Source organism: Giraffa tippelskirchi, chromosome 7, assembly GCF_054371585.1.
Source record: "Giraffa tippelskirchi isolate mGirTip1 chromosome 7, T2T-mGirTip1v1.2.pri, whole genome shotgun sequence".
Classification (NCBI taxonomy): Eukaryota; Metazoa; Chordata; class Mammalia; order Artiodactyla; family Giraffidae; genus Giraffa; species Giraffa tippelskirchi.
In genome coordinates, this window is record NC_137281.1 from 235,576 (window position 1) to 254,322 (window position 18,747).

At 52.8% G+C, this 18,747-nt stretch overlaps 1 protein-coding gene and 1 long non-coding RNA gene across 5 annotated transcripts; one reads left to right on the forward strand and one right to left on the reverse strand.

The window, feature by feature from the left end:
• Window positions 1–2,394: 2,394 nt before the first annotated feature.
• LOC145514398 (uncharacterized) lies at window positions 2,395–13,593 on the reverse strand. Its single transcript, XR_014060125.1, has 3 exons — window positions 13,566–13,593; window positions 3,181–4,983; window positions 2,395–2,607 (listed from the first exon to the last, which is right to left on the reverse strand). It is a non-coding gene; the product is annotated as an uncharacterized LOC145514398 (long non-coding RNA).
• Window positions 13,594–13,833: 240 nt separating this feature from the next.
• On the forward strand, window positions 13,834–18,675 carry ZBTB45 (zinc finger and BTB domain containing 45). 4 transcript variants are annotated; one of them, XR_014060098.1, is made up of 3 exons: window positions 13,834–13,882; window positions 16,003–17,742; window positions 17,914–18,675. XR_014060098.1 is itself a non-coding variant. In XM_081512089.1 (3 exons), exons 2-3 carry the CDS (start codon window positions 16,046–16,048, stop codon window positions 18,168–18,170), a joined length of 1,527 nt encoding a protein of 508 aa, XP_081368215.1. In that variant the 5' UTR covers window positions 13,834–13,882; window positions 16,003–16,045; the 3' UTR covers window positions 18,171–18,675. The 4 variants fall into 4 exon arrangements, 3 of the variants coding, with proteins under 3 accessions (XP_081368215.1, XP_081368214.1, XP_081368216.1); XM_081512089.1 differs by having other exon boundaries at window positions 16,003–17,315; XM_081512088.1 differs by having other exon boundaries at window positions 16,046–17,315.
• Window positions 18,676–18,747: the final 72 nt, after the last annotated feature.

Below are 18,747 nucleotides of genomic sequence, written 5' to 3' on the forward strand. Positions count from 1 at the left end.
TTGGAAGGACTGAGGCTGAAACAGAAGCTCCAATACTTTGGCCACCTGATACAAAGAGCCAACTCACTGGAAAAGACCTTGATGCTGGGAAAGATTGAAGGCAGGGAAAGGGAGCAACAGAGGATGAGATGGTTGGATGGCATCACTGACTCAAGGGGCATGAGTTTGAGCAAACTCCTGGGGATGGTGAAGGACGGGGAAGCCTGGCATGCTACAGTTCATGATCGCAAAGAATTAGACCTGACTTAGCAACTGAACAACAAAAAGGGATCATGGTCACTCCTTCAACGTCAGTCAGCTCCCATGTCTCAGAAGTGTACTACCTGCTGCCTGTTTAATAAAGGATCTGTCTACTTGAGTTGTAATTAGTCTGTCATTCCAAATATCATCTCCATACCTGAAGTTGTTGATATTTCTCCCAGCAATCTTGATTCCAGCTTGTAATTCATCCAGCCCAGCATTTTGCATGATGTACTCTGCACATAAGTTAAATAAGCAGGGTGACAATATACAGCCTTGTTGTACTCCTTTCCCAATTTGGAAAGCCTATTTTTCCATGTCTGGCTCTTACTGTTACTTCTTGACCTGCACATGTTTCTCAGGATACAGGTAAAGTTGTCTGATAGTCCCATCTTTTTAAGAATTTTCCACAGTTTGTGTGATCCACACAGTCAAAGGCTTTAGCATAGTCAATGAAGCAGGTATTTTTCTGGAACTCTCTTGCTTTCTCAATGATCCAACAAATGTTGGCAATTTGACCTCTGGTTCCTCTACCTTTTCTAAACCCAATTTCTACATCTGGAAGTTCTAGATTCACGTACTGCTGAAACCTAGCTTGAAAGATTTTGAACATTACCTTGCAAGCATTTGAAATAAGCGCAGTCAGGCAGTAGTTTGAACATTCTTTGGCATTGCTCTTCTTTGGGAATGGAATGAAAACTGACCTTTTCTAGTCTGTAGCCACTGCTGGGTTTCCCAAATTTGCTGACATATTGAGTGAAGCACTTCATCATCTTTTAGGATTTGAAATAGCTCAGCTGGAATTACATCACCTCCATTAGCTTCCTTTGTAGCAATTCTTCCTAAGGCCCACTTGACTGCGCACTCCAGGATGTCTGGCTCTAGGTGAATGACCACACCGTCATGGTTATCTGGGTCATTGAGATCTTTTTCAGACAGTTCTGTGTTTTCTTGCCACCTCTCCATTTTCTCCGCTACTTCTGTTAAGTCCATACCATTTCTGTCCTTTATCATGCCCATCCTTGCATGAAACGTTCCCTTAATATCTCAAATTTTCTTGAAGAGATCTTGAGTCTTTACCATTCTATTGTTTTCCTCTATTTCTCTGTATCGTTATTCACTTAAGAAGGCTTTCTTATCTCTTCTCGCTGTTCTCTGGAACTCTGCATTCAGTTGGGTATATCTTTCCCTGTCTCCCTTGCCTTTCACTTCTCTTCTTTTCTCAGCTATTTGTGAAGCCTCTTCAGACAACAACGTTAACTTTTTGAATTTATGTTTTAGGGATGGTTTCGGTCACTCCCTCCTGTACAATGTTCTGGGCCACCGTCCTATTAAGGGTCCTGTTAGGAAGACACAGCAGGGAGTGCCCTGGTGTCCTAGTGGCTAGAATTCCAGACTTCCACTGCCGTGGTCCTGGTTCAAGTCTCAGTCAGGACACTGAGATCTTGCAAGCCACAAGGAGTGGCCAAAAACAAATTTAAAAAAAAAAAGGTGGGGGGAAAGACACCAGACAGCTTGCTGTGATCACAGTGAAGAGGTCATGTGACTGTAAAGCCATACAGCAGCCTCCTCCAAGGCAAGAGAAGGGGCCTCAGAATGAAACCTACCTTGTGGGCATCTTGTTCTTCAATTTCTCAGCCTCCAGAATTGTGAGAAACAAATTTCTGGCATTTGAGTTACTTGGTCTATAGTATCACTATTTTGTTTTTGTACCTAGAGCCGACTAAGACAGATGACAAACTGCCTCGCTCTTATAAAAGTGTATGTGAATTAACATGTAGAGTCCACCCAAATAACTCAGAATAATTTCCCCAATCCCAGGTCTCTAATCGCAACTGCCAAGATCCTTTTTCCTGATGAGGTAACACTTGTGGTTTCCGAGGATTAGGTCATATAGATCTTTGGGGCCACCCTTCTGCCTACTGCAGCCCCCTTTCACAGATGGGAAAACCGATCCCAGTGAGTAGACCGTGTTGTCCAGGGTCCCACAGTCCTGGGGAATCTCTGGCCCCCAGGGAGGGCAGGGAGGGAATGGACAGGAGACATCCAGAGCCCAGAGCTTTAGCTCTTTCTCTGCAGTTAGGAACCAGGGATCCTGGGACAAAGGATTTCAGGGAAAGCTCCAGGTGAGCTTGGAGCACCTGGTTATGTGTATTTATTTATTTTTCTCTATTATTTGGCCGTGCCATGGGACATGAGGGAACTTAGTTCCCCAACCAGGGATGGAATCTGTGCCCCTGCAGTGGAAATGCACCCGTGGAGCACCTTGTTACACCACAGTCAGTGCCCAAAGGATGGCTGGAACCTGTTAAGACAACACAGAAGCCAAACCTAATGATAGGAGTTGCGCCTCGAAAAAACCAATGACTGTCACTGACTGACCCACAGTGAATCCACCCTATCTGCAGTTAAGTGAAAGTCGCTCAGTCATGTCCGACTCTTTGCGACCCCATGGACTATACATACAGTCCATGCAATTCTCCAGGCCAGAAAACTGGAGTGGGAAGCTGTTCCCTTCTCCAGGGGATCTTCCCAGCTCAGGGATCGAACCCAGGTCTCTCACATTGCAGTTGGATTCTTTACCAGCTGAGCCACAAGGGAAGCCCAAGAACACTGGAGTGGGTAGCCTACCCCTTCTGCACCAGATCTTCCCGACCCAGGAATCAAACCAGGGTCTCCTGCATTGCAGGCAGATTCTTTTCCAGCTGAGCTACCAGGGAAACCCAAGGGTTCTCAAAAAGAAGAGTCACCTGGAGAAGGAAATGGCAACACAGTCCAGTATTCTTGCCTGGAGAATCCCATAGATAGAGGAGCCTGGTCGGCTACAGTCCATGGGGGTCACAAAGAGTCGGACACGACTGAGCGACTTTCACTTAACTGCAGATAGGGTGGATTCACTGTGGGTCAGTCAGTGACAGTCATTGGTTTTTATATAATTACAGTCATTGTAATATATAATTTTTACTGTTGTGTAAAGGAAATAAAAGTCTTTCTGAAAATGTTATAGCTTAAAATTTTTTAAAAAAAGAGTCAGAAAAATAGGGCCATCTGCTACCACATGGTGCTGCTTCTACAGCACCTCCTCACTGAGAATGCAGACTGATGCTGCCTTCCCAAAGGAAACTGCGGTTCAGGGGAACACATGGTCCCAGTTCTTGATGAGATAATTAAATGCTAGAATTCAGAAAACATCATTTCCCAGGCAGTAATGAGAGTCTGGAGCCGGCCCGAATACATGCCGTATACACTGCAAGGTGAACGGCGGTGGGGACGTGCCTGAGAGGAGCCAGCCGCCTCTGCGCAGTTAGGACCAGCAGCAGGAGAGCCTGCACGGGATGCGATGGCGCTCATCTCCCGCCCACTGTGAGGGGTTCCCGCCAACAACATTTGGCCCGAAGCCCAGCAAGTCTTTAGATCACATTTTCCATCCATGGGAGCTGAAGGGGATGCTGGAGGAAGGGAGAGAGGCCATCTGGATGGGGCAGGTCCTGCCAGAAGCCCGGATCCAGTGTCCCCCACCCGTCCTCATTGAGGGGGCTGTAAACCTCCAGCCAGATGTCAGAGCAGCGACTAGCTGAGGCTGAAGCAGAAATGGACACAGACTGTACAAAAGAAGTTTCTCCTGTTTGCTACTTTTTTTTGGCCGCACAATGTGGCATGCTGATCTTAGTTCCCTGACCAGGGATTGAACCCATGACCCCTGCAGTGGAAGTAGGGTGTCTTAATCACTGGACTTCCAGTGAATTCCCATGAAAGAAGCTTCTAGGTAGAGAGACATGTTATAAAACTGGATTGTGGCGATGGCTGCACAATATGAAGTGTATCTGCCATGGGTGTACTTTATGGCATATAAATTATACTTCAGTTCAGTTCAGTTCAGTCGCTCAGTCGTGTCCGACTCTTTGCTACCCCATGAATTGCAGCACGCCAGGCCTCTCTGTCCATCACCAACTCCCAGATTCTACCCAAACCCATGTCCATCGAGTCAGTGATGCCATCCAACCATCTCATCTTCTGTCGTCCCCTTCTCCTCCTGCCCCCAATCTTTCCCAGCATCAGGGTCTTTTCCAATGAGTCAACTCTTCGCATGAGGTGGCCAAAATATTGGAGTTTCAGCTTCAACATCAGTCCTTCCAATGAACACCCAGGATTGATCTCCTTTAGGATGGATTGATTGGATCTCCTTGCAGTCCAAGGGCCTCTCAAGAGTCTTCTCCAACACCACAGTTCAAAAGCATCAATTCTTCAGCGCTTAGCTTTCTTCACCATCCAACTCTCACATCCATACATGACCACTGGAAAAACCATAGCCTTGACTAGACGGACCTTCGTTGGCAAAGTAATGTCTCTGCTTTTCAATATGCTATCTAGGTAGGTCATAACCTTCCTTCCAAGGAGTAAGCATCTTTTCATTTCATGGCTGCAATCACCATCAGCAGTGATTTTGGAGCCCAAAAAAAAAAAGTCTCACACTGTTTCCCCATCTATTTCCCATGAGGTGATGGGACCAGATGCCATGATCATAGTTTTCTGAACGTTGAGCTTTAAGCCAACTTTTTCACTCTCCTCTTTCACTTTCATCAAGAGGCTCTTTAGTTCTTCACTTTCTGCCATAAGGGTGGTGTCATCTGCATATCTGAGGTTATTGATATTTCTCCCGGCAATCTTGATTCCAGCTTGTGTTTCTTCCAGTCCAGCATTTCTCATGATGTACTCTGCATATAAGTTAAATAAGCAGTACAACTGTAGAAAAAGGAGAGAAGGTCCAAAGAAGATATACAAATGGGCTGGGAGAATAAGCACATGAAAAGACATTCAACATCATTAGTCATTAGAGAAACACGAGTCAAACCACGGCGAAATACTGATTCACACCCACTTGGGATGGTTTAAAAAAACAATTAAAATAAGGACTTCCCTGGTAGGCCAGTGGCTAACACTCCAAACTCCCCATGTATGGAGCCTGGGTTCAACCTCCGGTCAGGGAACTAGATCCCACATGCCCCAACTAATAGCCAGCGCTGCCAAATAAATAAATAATGAATAAAACAAACATTTCTTTCAATGAAAATAACAAGTATTGGCAGGGATATGGAGAAATTGGAACCCTCATACCTTGCTGGTGGGAATGTAAAGTCATCCTGGAAAAAAATTCGGCAGTTCTTCAAGTGGCTAAAGATCGACTTAACGCTTTGATCCAGCAGTTAACTACGTTTGCATCCAAAGGAACTGACAACGGTGTTCAAACAAATCCTGGTAGAGCACTGTTCACAGCAGCACCATTCACAATGCTCAAAGGTGGAAACAACCCAAATGCCCACTGATTGATGAATGGATAAATAAACGTGGTATTTTCATACAACGGAGTCGTAGCCATAAAAAGGAACAACAAGGCACTAGTATGTGCTCCAGCAAACATGAACCTTGAAAACATCATGCTAAGTGAAAAAAAATAAGATACAAAAGACACCCTATAATATAATGTCGTTTACGTGAAATACCCAGAATATGCAGACTCGCAGAAACATGCAGCGGAGGTCATTCATCGCCAGGGGCTGGAGGGAGATGGAGCCATCGGAGGGAAATATTCTGGGATCAAACGGAGCTGTGATTATGCATCACTACAACTAAATTAAAATCCACTGAATTGTTCACTCTAAAATGGTTAATTTTTGTGTTATGTGAATGACCTTTATTTCAAAAGAAGAGATGAGGCTTCCAGGTCAGCAGGGAGCAAAGGACCTAAGCAAGCCTGAGTGGGTCCCAGGCAAGAACAAGCCAGCCTTCAGGGCTGTTTGTGGACAAATGGTGACGTGGGGATGTGGACGAGACACGCTAAGGAGTAAGGAAGCTTCCGAAGACAGGCAGCTAGGAAACCATCCTCGTTTTTAAAAGATGAATCCTAAAGTTAAGCAAAGAAGACATACAGATGGCCAGCAGGCACAGGAAGATGCTCAACATGGCTAATTATTAGAGAACTGCAAATGAAAACTACAGTGAGGTATCACCTCACACCCGTCAGAATGGCCATCATTAGAAAGTCTACATTAGAAAGTCTACAAATAATAAACGCTGGAGAGGGTGAGGAGAAAAGGAAACCCTCCTACACTGTTGGTGAAAATGCAAGTTGGTACAGCCACTATGGAGAACAGTATGGAGGTCCCACAAAAAACTAAAAACAGAGTTGCCATGTAACCCAGCAGACTCACTCCTGGGCATATATCTGAACAAAACCATAAATCAAAGACATATGCAGGTACTTCTGGTTGTCCAATGGTTAAGATTCCATGCTTCCACTGCAGGGGGCAAGGCTTGATCCCACATGCCACACGGCCAAAAAAAAACAGATATATGCACTCTAGAGGTCACAGAAGCACTATTTACAATAGCCAAGACATGGAAACAATCTAAATGGCCATTGACAGACAAATGGCTAAAGAAGATGTGGTACATATATACAATGGAATATTACTTGACCATAAAAAGGAATGGAATCATGCCATTTGCAGCAACATGGATGGACCTAGGAATTATTGTAATAAGTAAACCAGAGAAAGACAAATACCATATGATATCATTTATACGTGGAAGCTAAAACATGACGCAGTGAACCTACCTATGGACAGAAACAGACACACAAACATAGAGGACAGACTTGCGGTTGCCGAGGGTACGAGAGGCAAGGACTGAACTTGCGTCTCCTGCATTGGCAGACACAAACTAGTACCTGTAGGATGGATAAACGACAAGGTGAGCTTCCCAGGCGGCTCAGTGATAAAGAATCCACCTGACAACGCAGGAGATGCGAGTTTGGTCCTTGGGTCGGGAAGATCCCCTGGAGAAGAAAATGGCAACTCACTTCAGTCTTCTTGCCTGGGAAATCCTGTAGACAGAGGAGCCTGGTGGGCTACAGTCCATGGGGTTGGAAAGAGTCAGAAATGACTGAGCAACTAAATCAGAAATCAGCAAACAACAAGGTCCTACACAGGGAACTATATTCTATATCCTGCTATTAAACCATAATGGAAAAGAATATAAAAAAGAATGTATATATGTGTAATATATATTACTGAACACCAGAAATTAACACATTATAAACCAACTATACTTCAAGAAAACTAAAATGAAGATAAAACAAAAAGAGAAGAGTTAGCCAGCATCTTAAACACAAAGCGGGCAGAGTGGAAGGGACTCGGGCTCAGTGGGCCTCAGCCTCCGTGGACGCAGCAGCAGACAGGCTGGAAGAGCAGGCCTGGGAGTTCAGCAGCAGTCACCCACATTAGCAGGGAAGTGCTCCCCAGACCTGAGGCCAAGGGCACAGCTTCTGAAAGGAAAACAAGGAACGATCGAACAAGACAAAATTCACAACATCTGGGTGGTGGGCACAGCAGCCCGGCCAAAGCTATGGCAACCTCATATGGTGCGGTTTCACTGCTATGAAATGTCCAGCACAGGCAAGTCTACAGTGACGTTAGATCTGCAGTTGCCTGGAACAGGAGTGGCAACAGAGACGCACATGCAAGGGCAGAGGGACCTCAGTGGAGGTGAGAGAAATGTTCTAAAGCAGGAGGATGCTAAAGAAAGCGCAAGTGAAAGTCGCTCAGTCGTGTCCGACTCTTTGCGACCCCATGGACTATACAGTTCATGGAATTCTCCAGGCCAGAATACTGGAGTGGGTAGCCTTTCCCTTCTCCAGGGGATCTTCCCAACCCAGGGATCGAACCCAGGTCTCCCGCATCTCAGGCGGATTCTCTACCAGCTGAGCCACAGAATGGTGAATTGACTAAAAATGACTGGGTCATATGTGCACATGAGATGGAGAATTTATCAGAGACTTTGGTGTTCTGAGGTAGGAAAGGTTGTACTGGGTCCCTGTGCCAGGGTGCCAGGAACTCCCAGCCTCAGGTCAAGGAGGAGCAACGGAAAGGAGGGGAAGGCACTGAGGAACACTGGTTAAAACAAGCATTTGAACCTAGCCTCGAGGGATGCATTAACCCAAGGGCGGAACAGGAAGCCATCAGGACAGACACCTAGGTGTGCCAGGCCCAGTGGCTCTCCCTGTGCCTACAAGCTTTATTTTAAAGGCTTCCCTCGTAACTCTTTGTAGGGCTTCCCTTGTGGCTCAGCTGGTAAAAAATCCGCCTACCATGCGGGAGACCTGGGTTTGATCCCTGGGTTGGGAAGATCGCCTGGAGAAGGGAAAAGCTACCCACTCCAGTATTCTGGCCTGGGGAATTCCACGGACTGTATAGTCCATTGGGGTCGCAAAGAGTCGGACACGACTGAGCGACTCTCACTTGACTCTGGTGGCTCGAGAATGCGAGCGCTCCGCTGTGAGCTCTACTGTTCTCTGTGCTTCTTGTTTTCTTTTTTTAACTTTTGGAAATTAATCCAAGGGCCCAGTAGGGGACCCAGGTGCATTGACCTTGGAGAAGCAACAATGTGAAACTGGAGGGAAGGGGAAAGCGCACAACTATTTCAAGAGTAACATAGAGGGCAGAACTTACACTGGTTAGAACCAGATGCATGTGTCCAAGACAGCAGACGGGGCAACTTGACTAGTTCCTGATCCTGAGTATATACTCAGTGTAACACAGGAGTATTGTAACATGTAAGTATTGTAACAGGTGAGTACTGTAACACATTAGCAAGCTAATGACACACCCAGAGGCGCCATGACAGTTCCAAGGGGATCATCAAGAACCAGAAGGTGGGCACTGACACAATTCCAGATGTTCAAGCGGGATTTAGAAAAGGCAGAGGAACCAGAGGTCAAACTGCCAACATCCCTTGGATCATCAAAAAAGCAAGAGAGTTCCAGAAAATCATCTACTTCTGCTTTATGAACTACGTCAAAGCCTTTGACTATGTGGATCACGACAAACTGTGGGAAATTCTTCAAGAGATGGGAATACCAGACCCCCTGACCTGCCCCCTGAGAAATCTGTATGCAGGTTAAGAAGCAACAGTTAGAACTGTACCTGGAACAACAGACTGCTTCCAAATTGGGAAAGGAGTACATCAAGGCTGTATATTGTCCCCCTGCTTATTTAACTTATATGCAGAGTACATCATGCGAAATGCAGGGCTGGAGGAAGCACAAGTTGCAATCAAGACTGCCGGGAGAAATATCAATAACCTCAGATATGCAGATGACGCCACCCTTATGGCAGAAAGCAAAGAAGAACTGAAGAGCCTCTTGATGAGAGTGAAAAAGTTGGCTTAAAGCTCAACATTCAGAAAACTAAGATCATGGCATCTGGTCCCATCACTTCATGGCAAATAGATGGGGAAACAATGGAAACAGTGAGAGACTTTATTTTCTTGGGCTCCATAATCACTGCACATGGTGACTGCAGCCATGAAATGAAAAGATGCTTGCTCCTTGGAAGGAAAGCTATGATCAACCTAGACAGCATATTAAAAAACAGAGACTTTACTTTGCCAACAAAGGTCCATCTAGTCAAAGCTATGGTTTTTCCAACAGTCATGTATGGATGTGAGAGTTGGACTGTAAAGAAAGAGGAGCACCAAAGAATCAATGCTTTGAACTGTGGTGTTGGAGAAGACTCTTGAGAGTCCCTTGGACTGCAAGGAGATCCAACCAGTCCATCCTAAAGGAAATCAGTCCTGAATATTCATTGGAAGGACTGATGCTGAAGTGAAACTCCCAATACTTTGGCCACCTGATGAGAAGAGCTGACTCATTGGAAAAGACCCTGATGCTGGGAAAGACTGAAGGCAGGAGGAGAAGGGGATGACAAAGGATGAGATGGTTGGATGACATCACTGACTAGATGGACATGAATTTGAGTAAACTCCGGGAGTTGGTGATGGACAGGGAGGCCTGGCGTGCTGCACTCCATGGGGTCACAAAGAGTCGGACACGACTGAGTGACTGAACTGACACAATTCCTGGAAATCTCTGCCCCTTCCCCAAAATAGTTGGAATAATCCTCCCACTCATTAGCCTATGAAATTACCCAGCCCATAAAAGCTAACCACACACATTTCAAGGCTGCACTCACCCTCTGCCAAGGCCCACACTCTGTGGAGTGTGTTTCTCCCTGAATAAATCCACTTCTTACCTACCTCTTTCTCTCCCACTGAATTCTTCCGGTCATGAGACACAAAGAACCTGAGCCTCAGAAAGTCCAGACACCTGGTGAGTGATTCTAATTAAAAGATCATGGGTTCAAGTCCCAATCTTCAGTGCTCAGCTTTCTTTATAGTCCAAGTCTCACATCCATACATGGCTATTGGAAAAACCATAGCTTTGACTGGATGGACCTTTGTTGGCAATGTCTCTGTTTTTTAATATGTCTGTATGTCTCTGTTTTTTAATATGTCTGTATGTCTCTGTTTTTTAATATGCTGTCTAGGTTGATCATAGCTTTTCTTCCAAGGAGCAAGCATCTTTTCATTTCATGGCTGCAGTCACCATGTGCAGTGATTATGGAGCCCAAGAAAATAAAGTCTCTCACTGTTTCCATTGTTTCCCCATCTATTTGCCATGAAGTGATGGGACCAGATGCCATGATCTTAGTTTTCTGAATGTTGAGCTTTAAGCCAACTTTTTCACTCTCATCAAGAGGCTCTTCAGTTCTTCTTTGCTTTCTGCCATAAGGGTGGCGTCATCTGCATATCTGAGGTTATTGATATTTCTCCCGGCAGTCTTGATTGCAACTTGTGCTTCCTCCAGCCCTGCATTTCGCATGATGTACTCTGCATATAAGTTAAATAAGCAGGGGGACAATATACAGCCTTAATGTACTCCTTTCCCAATTTGGAAAGCAGTCTGTTGTTCCAGGTACAGTTCTAACTGTTGCTTCTTAACCTGCATACAGATTTCTCAGGGGGCAGGTCAGGGGGTCTGGTATTCCCATCTCTTGAAGAATTTCCCACAGTTTGTCGTGATCCACATAGTCAAAGGCTTTGACGTAGTCCATAAAGCAGACATTTTTCTGGAACTCTCCTGCTTTTTTGATGATCCAAGGGATGTTGGCAATTTGATCTCTGGTTCCTCTGCCTTTTCTAAATCCAGCTTGAACATCTGGAAGTTCATGGTTCACATACTGTTGAAGCCTAGCTTGGAGAATTTTGAGCATTACTTTGCAAGCGTGTGAGATCCCACACCTGGCACAGCTCATGTCCACCAGGATAGGGCTGGGCTTGGAGACCTGAACACTGGGTTTCCCCTTGGATGGTGGCTGCCACAGCAGGAACCTGGAGGGAGACTGGGGACCCTGGGTGAGCTGGGAGGAGGGGCTGAGGCTTCTGACTCCTGACACAAACTGTGCAAACTTCCTTGGATGCCAAGTAGTTAGGGCTCTATGCTCTCACGGTGGGGGGCATTGGTTTCATCCCTAGTCGGGGAGCTAGGATCCCACAAGGCACGCGGCACAGTCAAAAAATAATTAACATTAAGTAAAACAAAAACTGTATGAGTGTGTTGGGTGGCAGGAAGAGTCTACTTCCCAGCTCAGTCAGGTTGCTAGAAAAGCCAGCTCCATAAGGCTGTAGGACAAGGTCCCTGTTCTCCTGCTGGCTGTCTCCCAGGGCTCTTCTGAGATTCGAGAGTCCACTACCACCACACGGCCATTCCTCACCACACGGCCCTCTGCCTTCAAAACCTCGGAGTCCTCCTCCTACTTCAAGTGTTCTAACTTTAAGAACCCTTATGACAAACTATGACAAACCTAGACAGCGTGTTAAAAAGCAGATAAATCACTTTGCTGACAAAGGCCTGTATAGTCAAAGCTTTAGTTTTTCCAGTAGTCATGTATGGATGTGAGATTTTCACCATAAAGAAGGCTGAGTGCCAAAGAATTGATGATTTTGAACGGTGGTGCTGGAGAAGACTCTTGAGAGTCCCTTGGACTGCAAGGAGATCCAACCAGTCCATCCTAAAGGAAATCAACCCTGAATATTCACTGGAAGGACTGATGCTGAAGTTGAAGCTGCAATAATTTGGCCACCTGATGAGAAGAACTGACTCATTGGAAAAGACCCTGATGCTGGGAAAGATTGAAGGCAAGAGGAGAAGGGGATGACAGAGGATGAGATGGTTGGATGACATCACCGAGTGGATGGACATAAGTTTGAGCAAACTCCAGGAGATAGTGAAGGACAGGGAAGCCTGGCATGCTACAGTCCATGGGGTCATAAAGAGTCACAACTTAGCCACTGAACAACAACAAAGAATCCTTATGATTCCCTAGGGCCCATCCAAACAATCCAGGACTATCTCCTTATCTAGTCAGCTGATTAGCAACCTTAATTATACCTGCTATGTACTATGAACTATTAGAATTCTCACTTAATGCCCCCAAATCCTGCGGAATCAGGCCAGTCCAGTGCAGCTTTGGCAGTTCCACTCCTGTTTAGGTTGCAGTGGCAACAGCTGTCAAGACACAGGACACAGGTGAGCCCCTGGCCTCACAGGCCGAGGTGGGCACAGCACCGGGGATGAGAGGTTGGACGGAAGAGATCCAGGGAGTTGGGCAGGCCATTGTTGGAGGACTCAGATTCTTAACAAGGACAATGAGGCCTTCAGACTGGGATTTTAATGAGCTTCCTCAGGGCCTGGGCTCCCTTCGCTGCTTTGAACACAGCCGATCAGTAGCTGCCTAAGGCAGGAGGCAGGGGCTCTGACCTTATCCTCATACTGGAGCTGAGAAGTCGGCCCCTTCCACTCTGGACTCCGAACCTGCTGCACAAAGCATGGGGTCCACTGCGGTCTAGGCATCACCTCCCTTTTCCTTCAGCCCCCATGAGTAGAGCCTAAGGCCCGGCCGGTCCACATCTAGTGGGCCTGGCTCCCGGGGGACCCTGGACAGCCAGGCCGAACTCAAGGTCCTCGGGGGTCCAGGCTGTTCCTCTGCCCGGACAGTTCTTCCCACAGATTCTGGGCTCTAAAGTGCCTCTTTGAAGTCTGGCTGTTCACCACCTCCCAGCTAGACGCAAGACCCATCTCACCGCCTCTACCGCCTTTATTTTGTGAGTGTTGGCGTGGAGTGTGGCCTCCTGAAAGCACTCTGAACATTCCCTCCTCACAACCCTCCCTGGGGCAGGTGCGCCTGCTGTAGGGGCATCGAGTCCGGGTGCCTCACCTTCTCCCTGGGCCAGGGCAAGGTGGTGCCCGTCTGTTCCCACGTTCCACTCGCAGGCCCCAGACCCACATAGGTGGAGGCCTGGGGTGTCGTAATCTACATGAGGGGTTTGACCTGCCGGGACCCGCCCCCGGGCTTGCGAGTCCACCGCCCTCCCGCCCTCCCGCCCTCACCCCGCCTCACCCCGCCTCACCCCGCCTCACCCCGCCTCACCCCGCCTCGCTTTCTCCGGCCCGGCAGCACGAGCGAGGGGCGTGGCCTACAGATGGACAGCGCAGGCCCCGCCCCCCGTCGCTAGGGCGAAGGGGCTTGGTTGCTCCGGCCCCCTGCGACTTTGGCCGGAAGTGCGACCTGCCGGCGGCGACTAGTCTCCATGGAAACACCGGAAACGTGCTCTGACCGAGTGGTTCGCCGCGTCGCGGCAGCTGCGGACTTTGGTTCCGCCGGCGTCGCGGCCCGGAAGTGCGCCCTCGGAGGTAGTGAGCTGGAGGCGGCCACCGCCCGGCCTGGTGCCTGAGGAGGAGCCGGAGGTGGGGTCAGGCGAGCATCCCCCTGCCGCAGGGCCGGCGGGGAGGCCGGGGCGTGCCAGGGGAGGGGCGCCCGCGCTGAGCTCGGCGCGCTCGCAGCAGACGTGAGGGGGCGCTGCAGGACGGGGGCATGTCGCGGGCCGGGGCGCGGAGGCGGGAACCCGGGTCGGCCCGGGCCGGGGCGGGCGCAGCCGGAGCCGATCGGAGAACGGGGTGTTGGGGTCGGGGGGGCGCGAGGCATGGCGCAGGGAACTCGAGAGGGTGCTCGGAGCAGGGGGCACGGCGTGGGTCAAGGGGCGGCGGCGAGGATGCTTGGGAGCCGCGGCTCAAGGTGGGCCTTTGTTCCGAGACTCCGCTGCACCTGCAGAGATCGGAGCCTGCCGGGGCGCGGGGCGGAAAAGGAAGGGCCAGTCCCCATGGACTGGCTCGCCCGGGCACAGGCTGGAAGTCCTTTAGGTGCCGGCGAATAAAGCCGGTGCAGGGTGCTTGCGGCAGAGGTAACGGCATGTGTAGACTTGGCCTGCGTAAGGAATCGCCCCAGAGACACCAGAGCTAAGGAGGGTCCCGACCTGTTCTTAATAGATCTCAACAGGCTCCCTCTGGCTGTCGGGTGGGGAATAGACCGGGAGGTGGGGGAACCTGGTGGAGGTGTGCAAAGTGGTCCGAGGGGTCAGATAGGGAGCATGAACGGCCCCCAGCAAAGGAAAGTCGATTTGGACGTAAGGAGCCAGAGGGGGTGAGTCTGAGACCCCAGCAGGCTCCGACGATTTCGAGGTCTCACCTGAACCAGACTGGTGCAGAGTGGACCCATCTCAGGGTTTCTCATCCCTTTGATAAAGGGGAAACTGAGGCCCAGCAAGCAGCTGCCTGTTTAACGGTGAAGTAGCTGAGCTTCTCAGATTCCCAGAGATCCCTGGGAATCCCTTCCCCTTTTCAGTGCCTAAGGGTGGGCAGTGCTGGGATTCCCAGGCCGTAGTTGGACAAGAAGTGTCCATATTGCTCAGCCATGCTGAACCTGAGGTCTCTGCTACTCCACCTGCACCCAACCAATGACACAGCCCTGGGCAGTCCACAGGCCCCTCTCGATGCCACATCCACACCCTGGGTCCCATGGGTGCCCCATAGGTCGCATCAAGATTCCAGGAAGTACAGGCTGCAAGACGTGTCTCCCACTAGACGTGCTCGCCTCAGCCAGAGACCATGTATTTTCCTCCTTTCCAGCGGCACCTGCCAGGCTTCCCAGGTGGCGCTAGTGGTAAAGAAACTCCCTGCCGAAAAAAAAAAAAAAAAAGAACCTGCCTACCAATACTGGAGACAGAAGAGACCCAGGTTTCATCCCTGGGCTGGGAAGATCCCCTGGAGGAGGACATGGCAACCCACTCCAGTATTCGTGCCTGGAGAATCTTCCCATGGATAGAGGAGCCTGGCGGGCTGCGGTCCATGGGGTCGCAAAGAGTTAGACACGACTGAAGCCACTTAGTGCGCACTCAGGACACCTGCCAGGCTAACGCCCAACCTCCTCTCAACTCTTTGTGACTATGAGCACCCTTAGACCCAGAGGCCATTCATGCCAGCCCCACCCCATCGAAGACCTGTGCATACACTTGATATAACCAGGTTCTGAGGCAGCAGACCTCTGGGTTTGGGTCTGGGTTTGCAAGGGTCTTGGATGCTCCAAGGTTGAGGGCCCTGTCAAGGGGAGATGAAAAAGAAGTCCCTAGTGGTGGGCATCTTAGCTGGCAGGGTGGGGAGGGGGTGTTCTATATAGGGGCCCCTGCCCTCTTCTCCACAGCATGTCCTATTGGAGGAGAAGGTGGGGAGACCATGGATGGGAGTTGGGGGGAGAGGGGGTCAGTAGGGCAAAATAGGGGAGGCGAGCCCTGGGTCTCCCCATTCTGGCAGTAAGCACGACCAGGAGGGCTGCAAAGCTTTGCTGTCCCCAGCCCTCTCCCAGCCGTGCGCTGGAGGCTGCGGGTGAGGGGGGCGGGGAGGGGAGTCCTGCTGGGCCGGGAACCAGGACTTGGAGGGGCCAGGGGCACTGGAGAGGGCTGGGGCTCCTGAGGCCTGGGGGTGTGCGGCCCCCTGAAGGGATGGCTGACCCCCCTCCGCCCCGTCCGGTGCAGATCGAGGGGAGGTCCCCCTGCTCACACCGCCCGTCCCGCGCAGATGGCGGCAGCGGCGGAGGCGGTGCACCACATCCACCTGCAGAACTTCTCGCGGTCCCTGCTCGAGACCCTCAACGGGCAGCGGCTGGGCGGGCACTTCTGTGACGTGACGGTCCGCATCCGAGAGGCCTCGCTGCGCGCCCACCGCTGCGTGCTGGCCGCCGGCTCGCCCTTCTTCCAGGACAAGCTGCTGCTCGGCCACTCGGAGATCCGCGTGCCGCCGGTGGTGCCCGCGCAGACGGTGCGCCAGCTCGTCGAGTTCCTCTACAGCGGCTCGCTGGTGGTGGCGCAGGGCGAGGCGCTGCAGGTGCTCACCGCCGCGTCGGTGCTGCGCATCCAGACGGTCATAGACGAGTGCACGCAGATCATCGCCCGCGCCCGCGCGCCTGCGCCGGGTGCCCCCGCGCCCGTGCCGCCGCCGCTGGCGCCCGCGCAGCTGCGCCACCGCCTGCGGCACCTGCTGGCGGCGCGGCCCCCGGGCCCCCCCGGCGCCGCGCACCCTCGCAAGCAGCGCCAGCCGGCGCGCCTGCAGCTGCCCGCGCCCCCCGCGCCCGCCAAGGCGGAGGGCGCGGCCGCCGACCCCGCGCTGACCGCGGCCGCGGACGACGGCGCGGACGACGACGACGAGGAGGCCGACGACGAGACCGACGGCGAGGACGGCGAGGGCGGCGGCCCGGGGGAGGGTCAGGCGCCCCCCGCCTTCCCCGACTGCGCCGCGGGCTTCCTGCCCGCCGCCGCGGACGGCACGCGGGAGGAGCCGCCCGTACGCGCCGGCCTCTCAGATTACAGCGGGCCCGGCAGGGACTTCCTCCGGGGGCCCTCGGCCGCTGAGGATGTGTTCCCCGACGGCTACGTCTCCGCCTGGCAAGAAGGCGATCAGGCCGCCCCCGAAGGCTGTCCGGCCGAGACCCCTGCCCCTCCCGATTGCGTCCTGTCGGGGCCCCGCCCACCTGGCGTGAAGACCCCCGGGCCGCCCGTGGCGCTTTTCCCCTTCCACCTGGGAGCCCCCGGGCCGCCGGCGCAACCCCCTCCCGCGCCCTCGGGGCCAGCCCCCGCACCCCCGCCCGCCTTCTACCCAGCGCTGCAGCCGGACGCAGCTCCCAGCGCGCCTCTAGGGGAGGCCCCGGCCCCCGCGTCCGCGCCCCCCGCGGCCCCCTCGACCACTCCCGCGCGCGCCCCGGGTGCCGAGCCGCCCGCCTACGAGTGCAGCCACTGCCACAAGACGTTCAGCTCTCGGAAAAACTACACCAAGCACATGTTCATCCACTCGGGTGAGCCGGGGTGGGCCTCTGGGCCCCTCGATTTGGAGTTAGGCCTTTCGTGAACTGTCGATGACCTAAGGGTCAGCACAGCCTGGTTCGCCTCTCGGATTCGGGTGATGGGGCGGCCTGTGCTGTGACCCCGGGGCTTCTGTGCCGGCCAGCAGGGAGGGGCACGTATACCCGGGTCCTTCCCAGTGTGAGGCCGCTGGGCCTGAACGGCGGCCAGTGACCCGAGTTCAGAAGGCTCTCCGGGCGTGGCAGAGGTGGAGGAGGGCCAGCTCGGCCCCGGGCCCGGCACCAGGAAGTTTGAGGCGGGAGGTCTCGTCCCTGGAGGTGGGGGTAGACCTGAGTGGTCAGCCTCGATGGGCAACGATGTCCCAGACCTGCGGGCTTCCCTGCTAGGAGGCTACCTGTTGGAGTCGGGAGTCACTGACAGGTAGTGACCCTGGTGTCACCATTAGGGTCTGGGAGAGGGGCCGTCCCTGCCGGGTGGGGGGATTCCGGGTTAATGACACGTCTGGGTGCGGAGGGGAGTCGCGGTCCCGCACAGCGCCCCGAAGCCCCTTCCCAGCTGACCTGAGCGCGCTTCCCGCCCTGTCGCCCGCAGGGGAGAAGCCCCACCAGTGCGCCGTGTGCTGGAGATCCTTCTCGCTTCGTGACTACCTGCTCAAGCACATGGTCACGCACACGGGCGTGCGCGCCTTCCAGTGCGCCGTCTGCGCCAAGCGCTTCACGCAGAAAAGCTCGTTGAACGTGCACATGCGCACCCACCGGCCGGAGCGCGCGCCCTGCCCCGCCTGCGGCAAGGTCTTCTCGCACCGCGCCCTGCTGGAGCGCCACCTGGCCGCGCACCCCGCGCCCTGATGCGGGCCTGGGGCCTGGCCGCGCCCCGTGGGGCTGGCCTTGCCACTCCGCTGGCGGCCGCGTCCACCGCCGACGTCACACCTGTTGCGGCCTCTTGGCCGCTTTCCGGCCGCCGGCCCTCGCTGTCCCCGAGCGCAGGCCCTGCTCCTGCCCACCCTGTTCCCCAGCCCCGCCTGCTTCGTTCCTCCGCTCCTGCGTACACGGCCTTCCTGGTGGCGGCCGGCTGGGGGTGGTCAGGGACTCCACCGCCTCCGAGAACTGGATCATCTCCAGGCTGACCTAGGGCTCAGCCATGGCTCCGACTCCAGTTCACGCCGCCCCACCTCCAGGGAGTGGGGTGGGGGCTGCTCCTCGGACCCCGTGCCAGGCTACGAGGTCCCCAGCGCCCCGACCCGAGCCACCCCTCCCTCATCTGGCGCCTATGGCATCGCCACGGACTGAGGCCCGGCCTCGGGAGCCCTGCTCTGTAATAAAGGACTGTGGGCCGTGGGGTCCAAACCCAGAAGCGCGAGTCCCGGCCCATGTGTGCCTCGCCGTCTGTGACCGTCTTGGGTGTTGGGGTGCAGTGCGCCTGGGC

Bases quoted from the DNA above. Each gene is read 5' to 3' on its own strand.
- ZBTB45 (XM_081512089.1), top strand. From the start codon at position 16,046: ATGGCGGCAGCGGCGGAGGCGGTGCACCACATCCACCTGCAGAACTTC. The intron at 17,316-17,913 runs GTGAGCCGGGGT...TGTCGCCCGCAG, and splicing joins GCACATGTTCATCCACTCGG to GGGAGAAGCCCCACCAGTGC.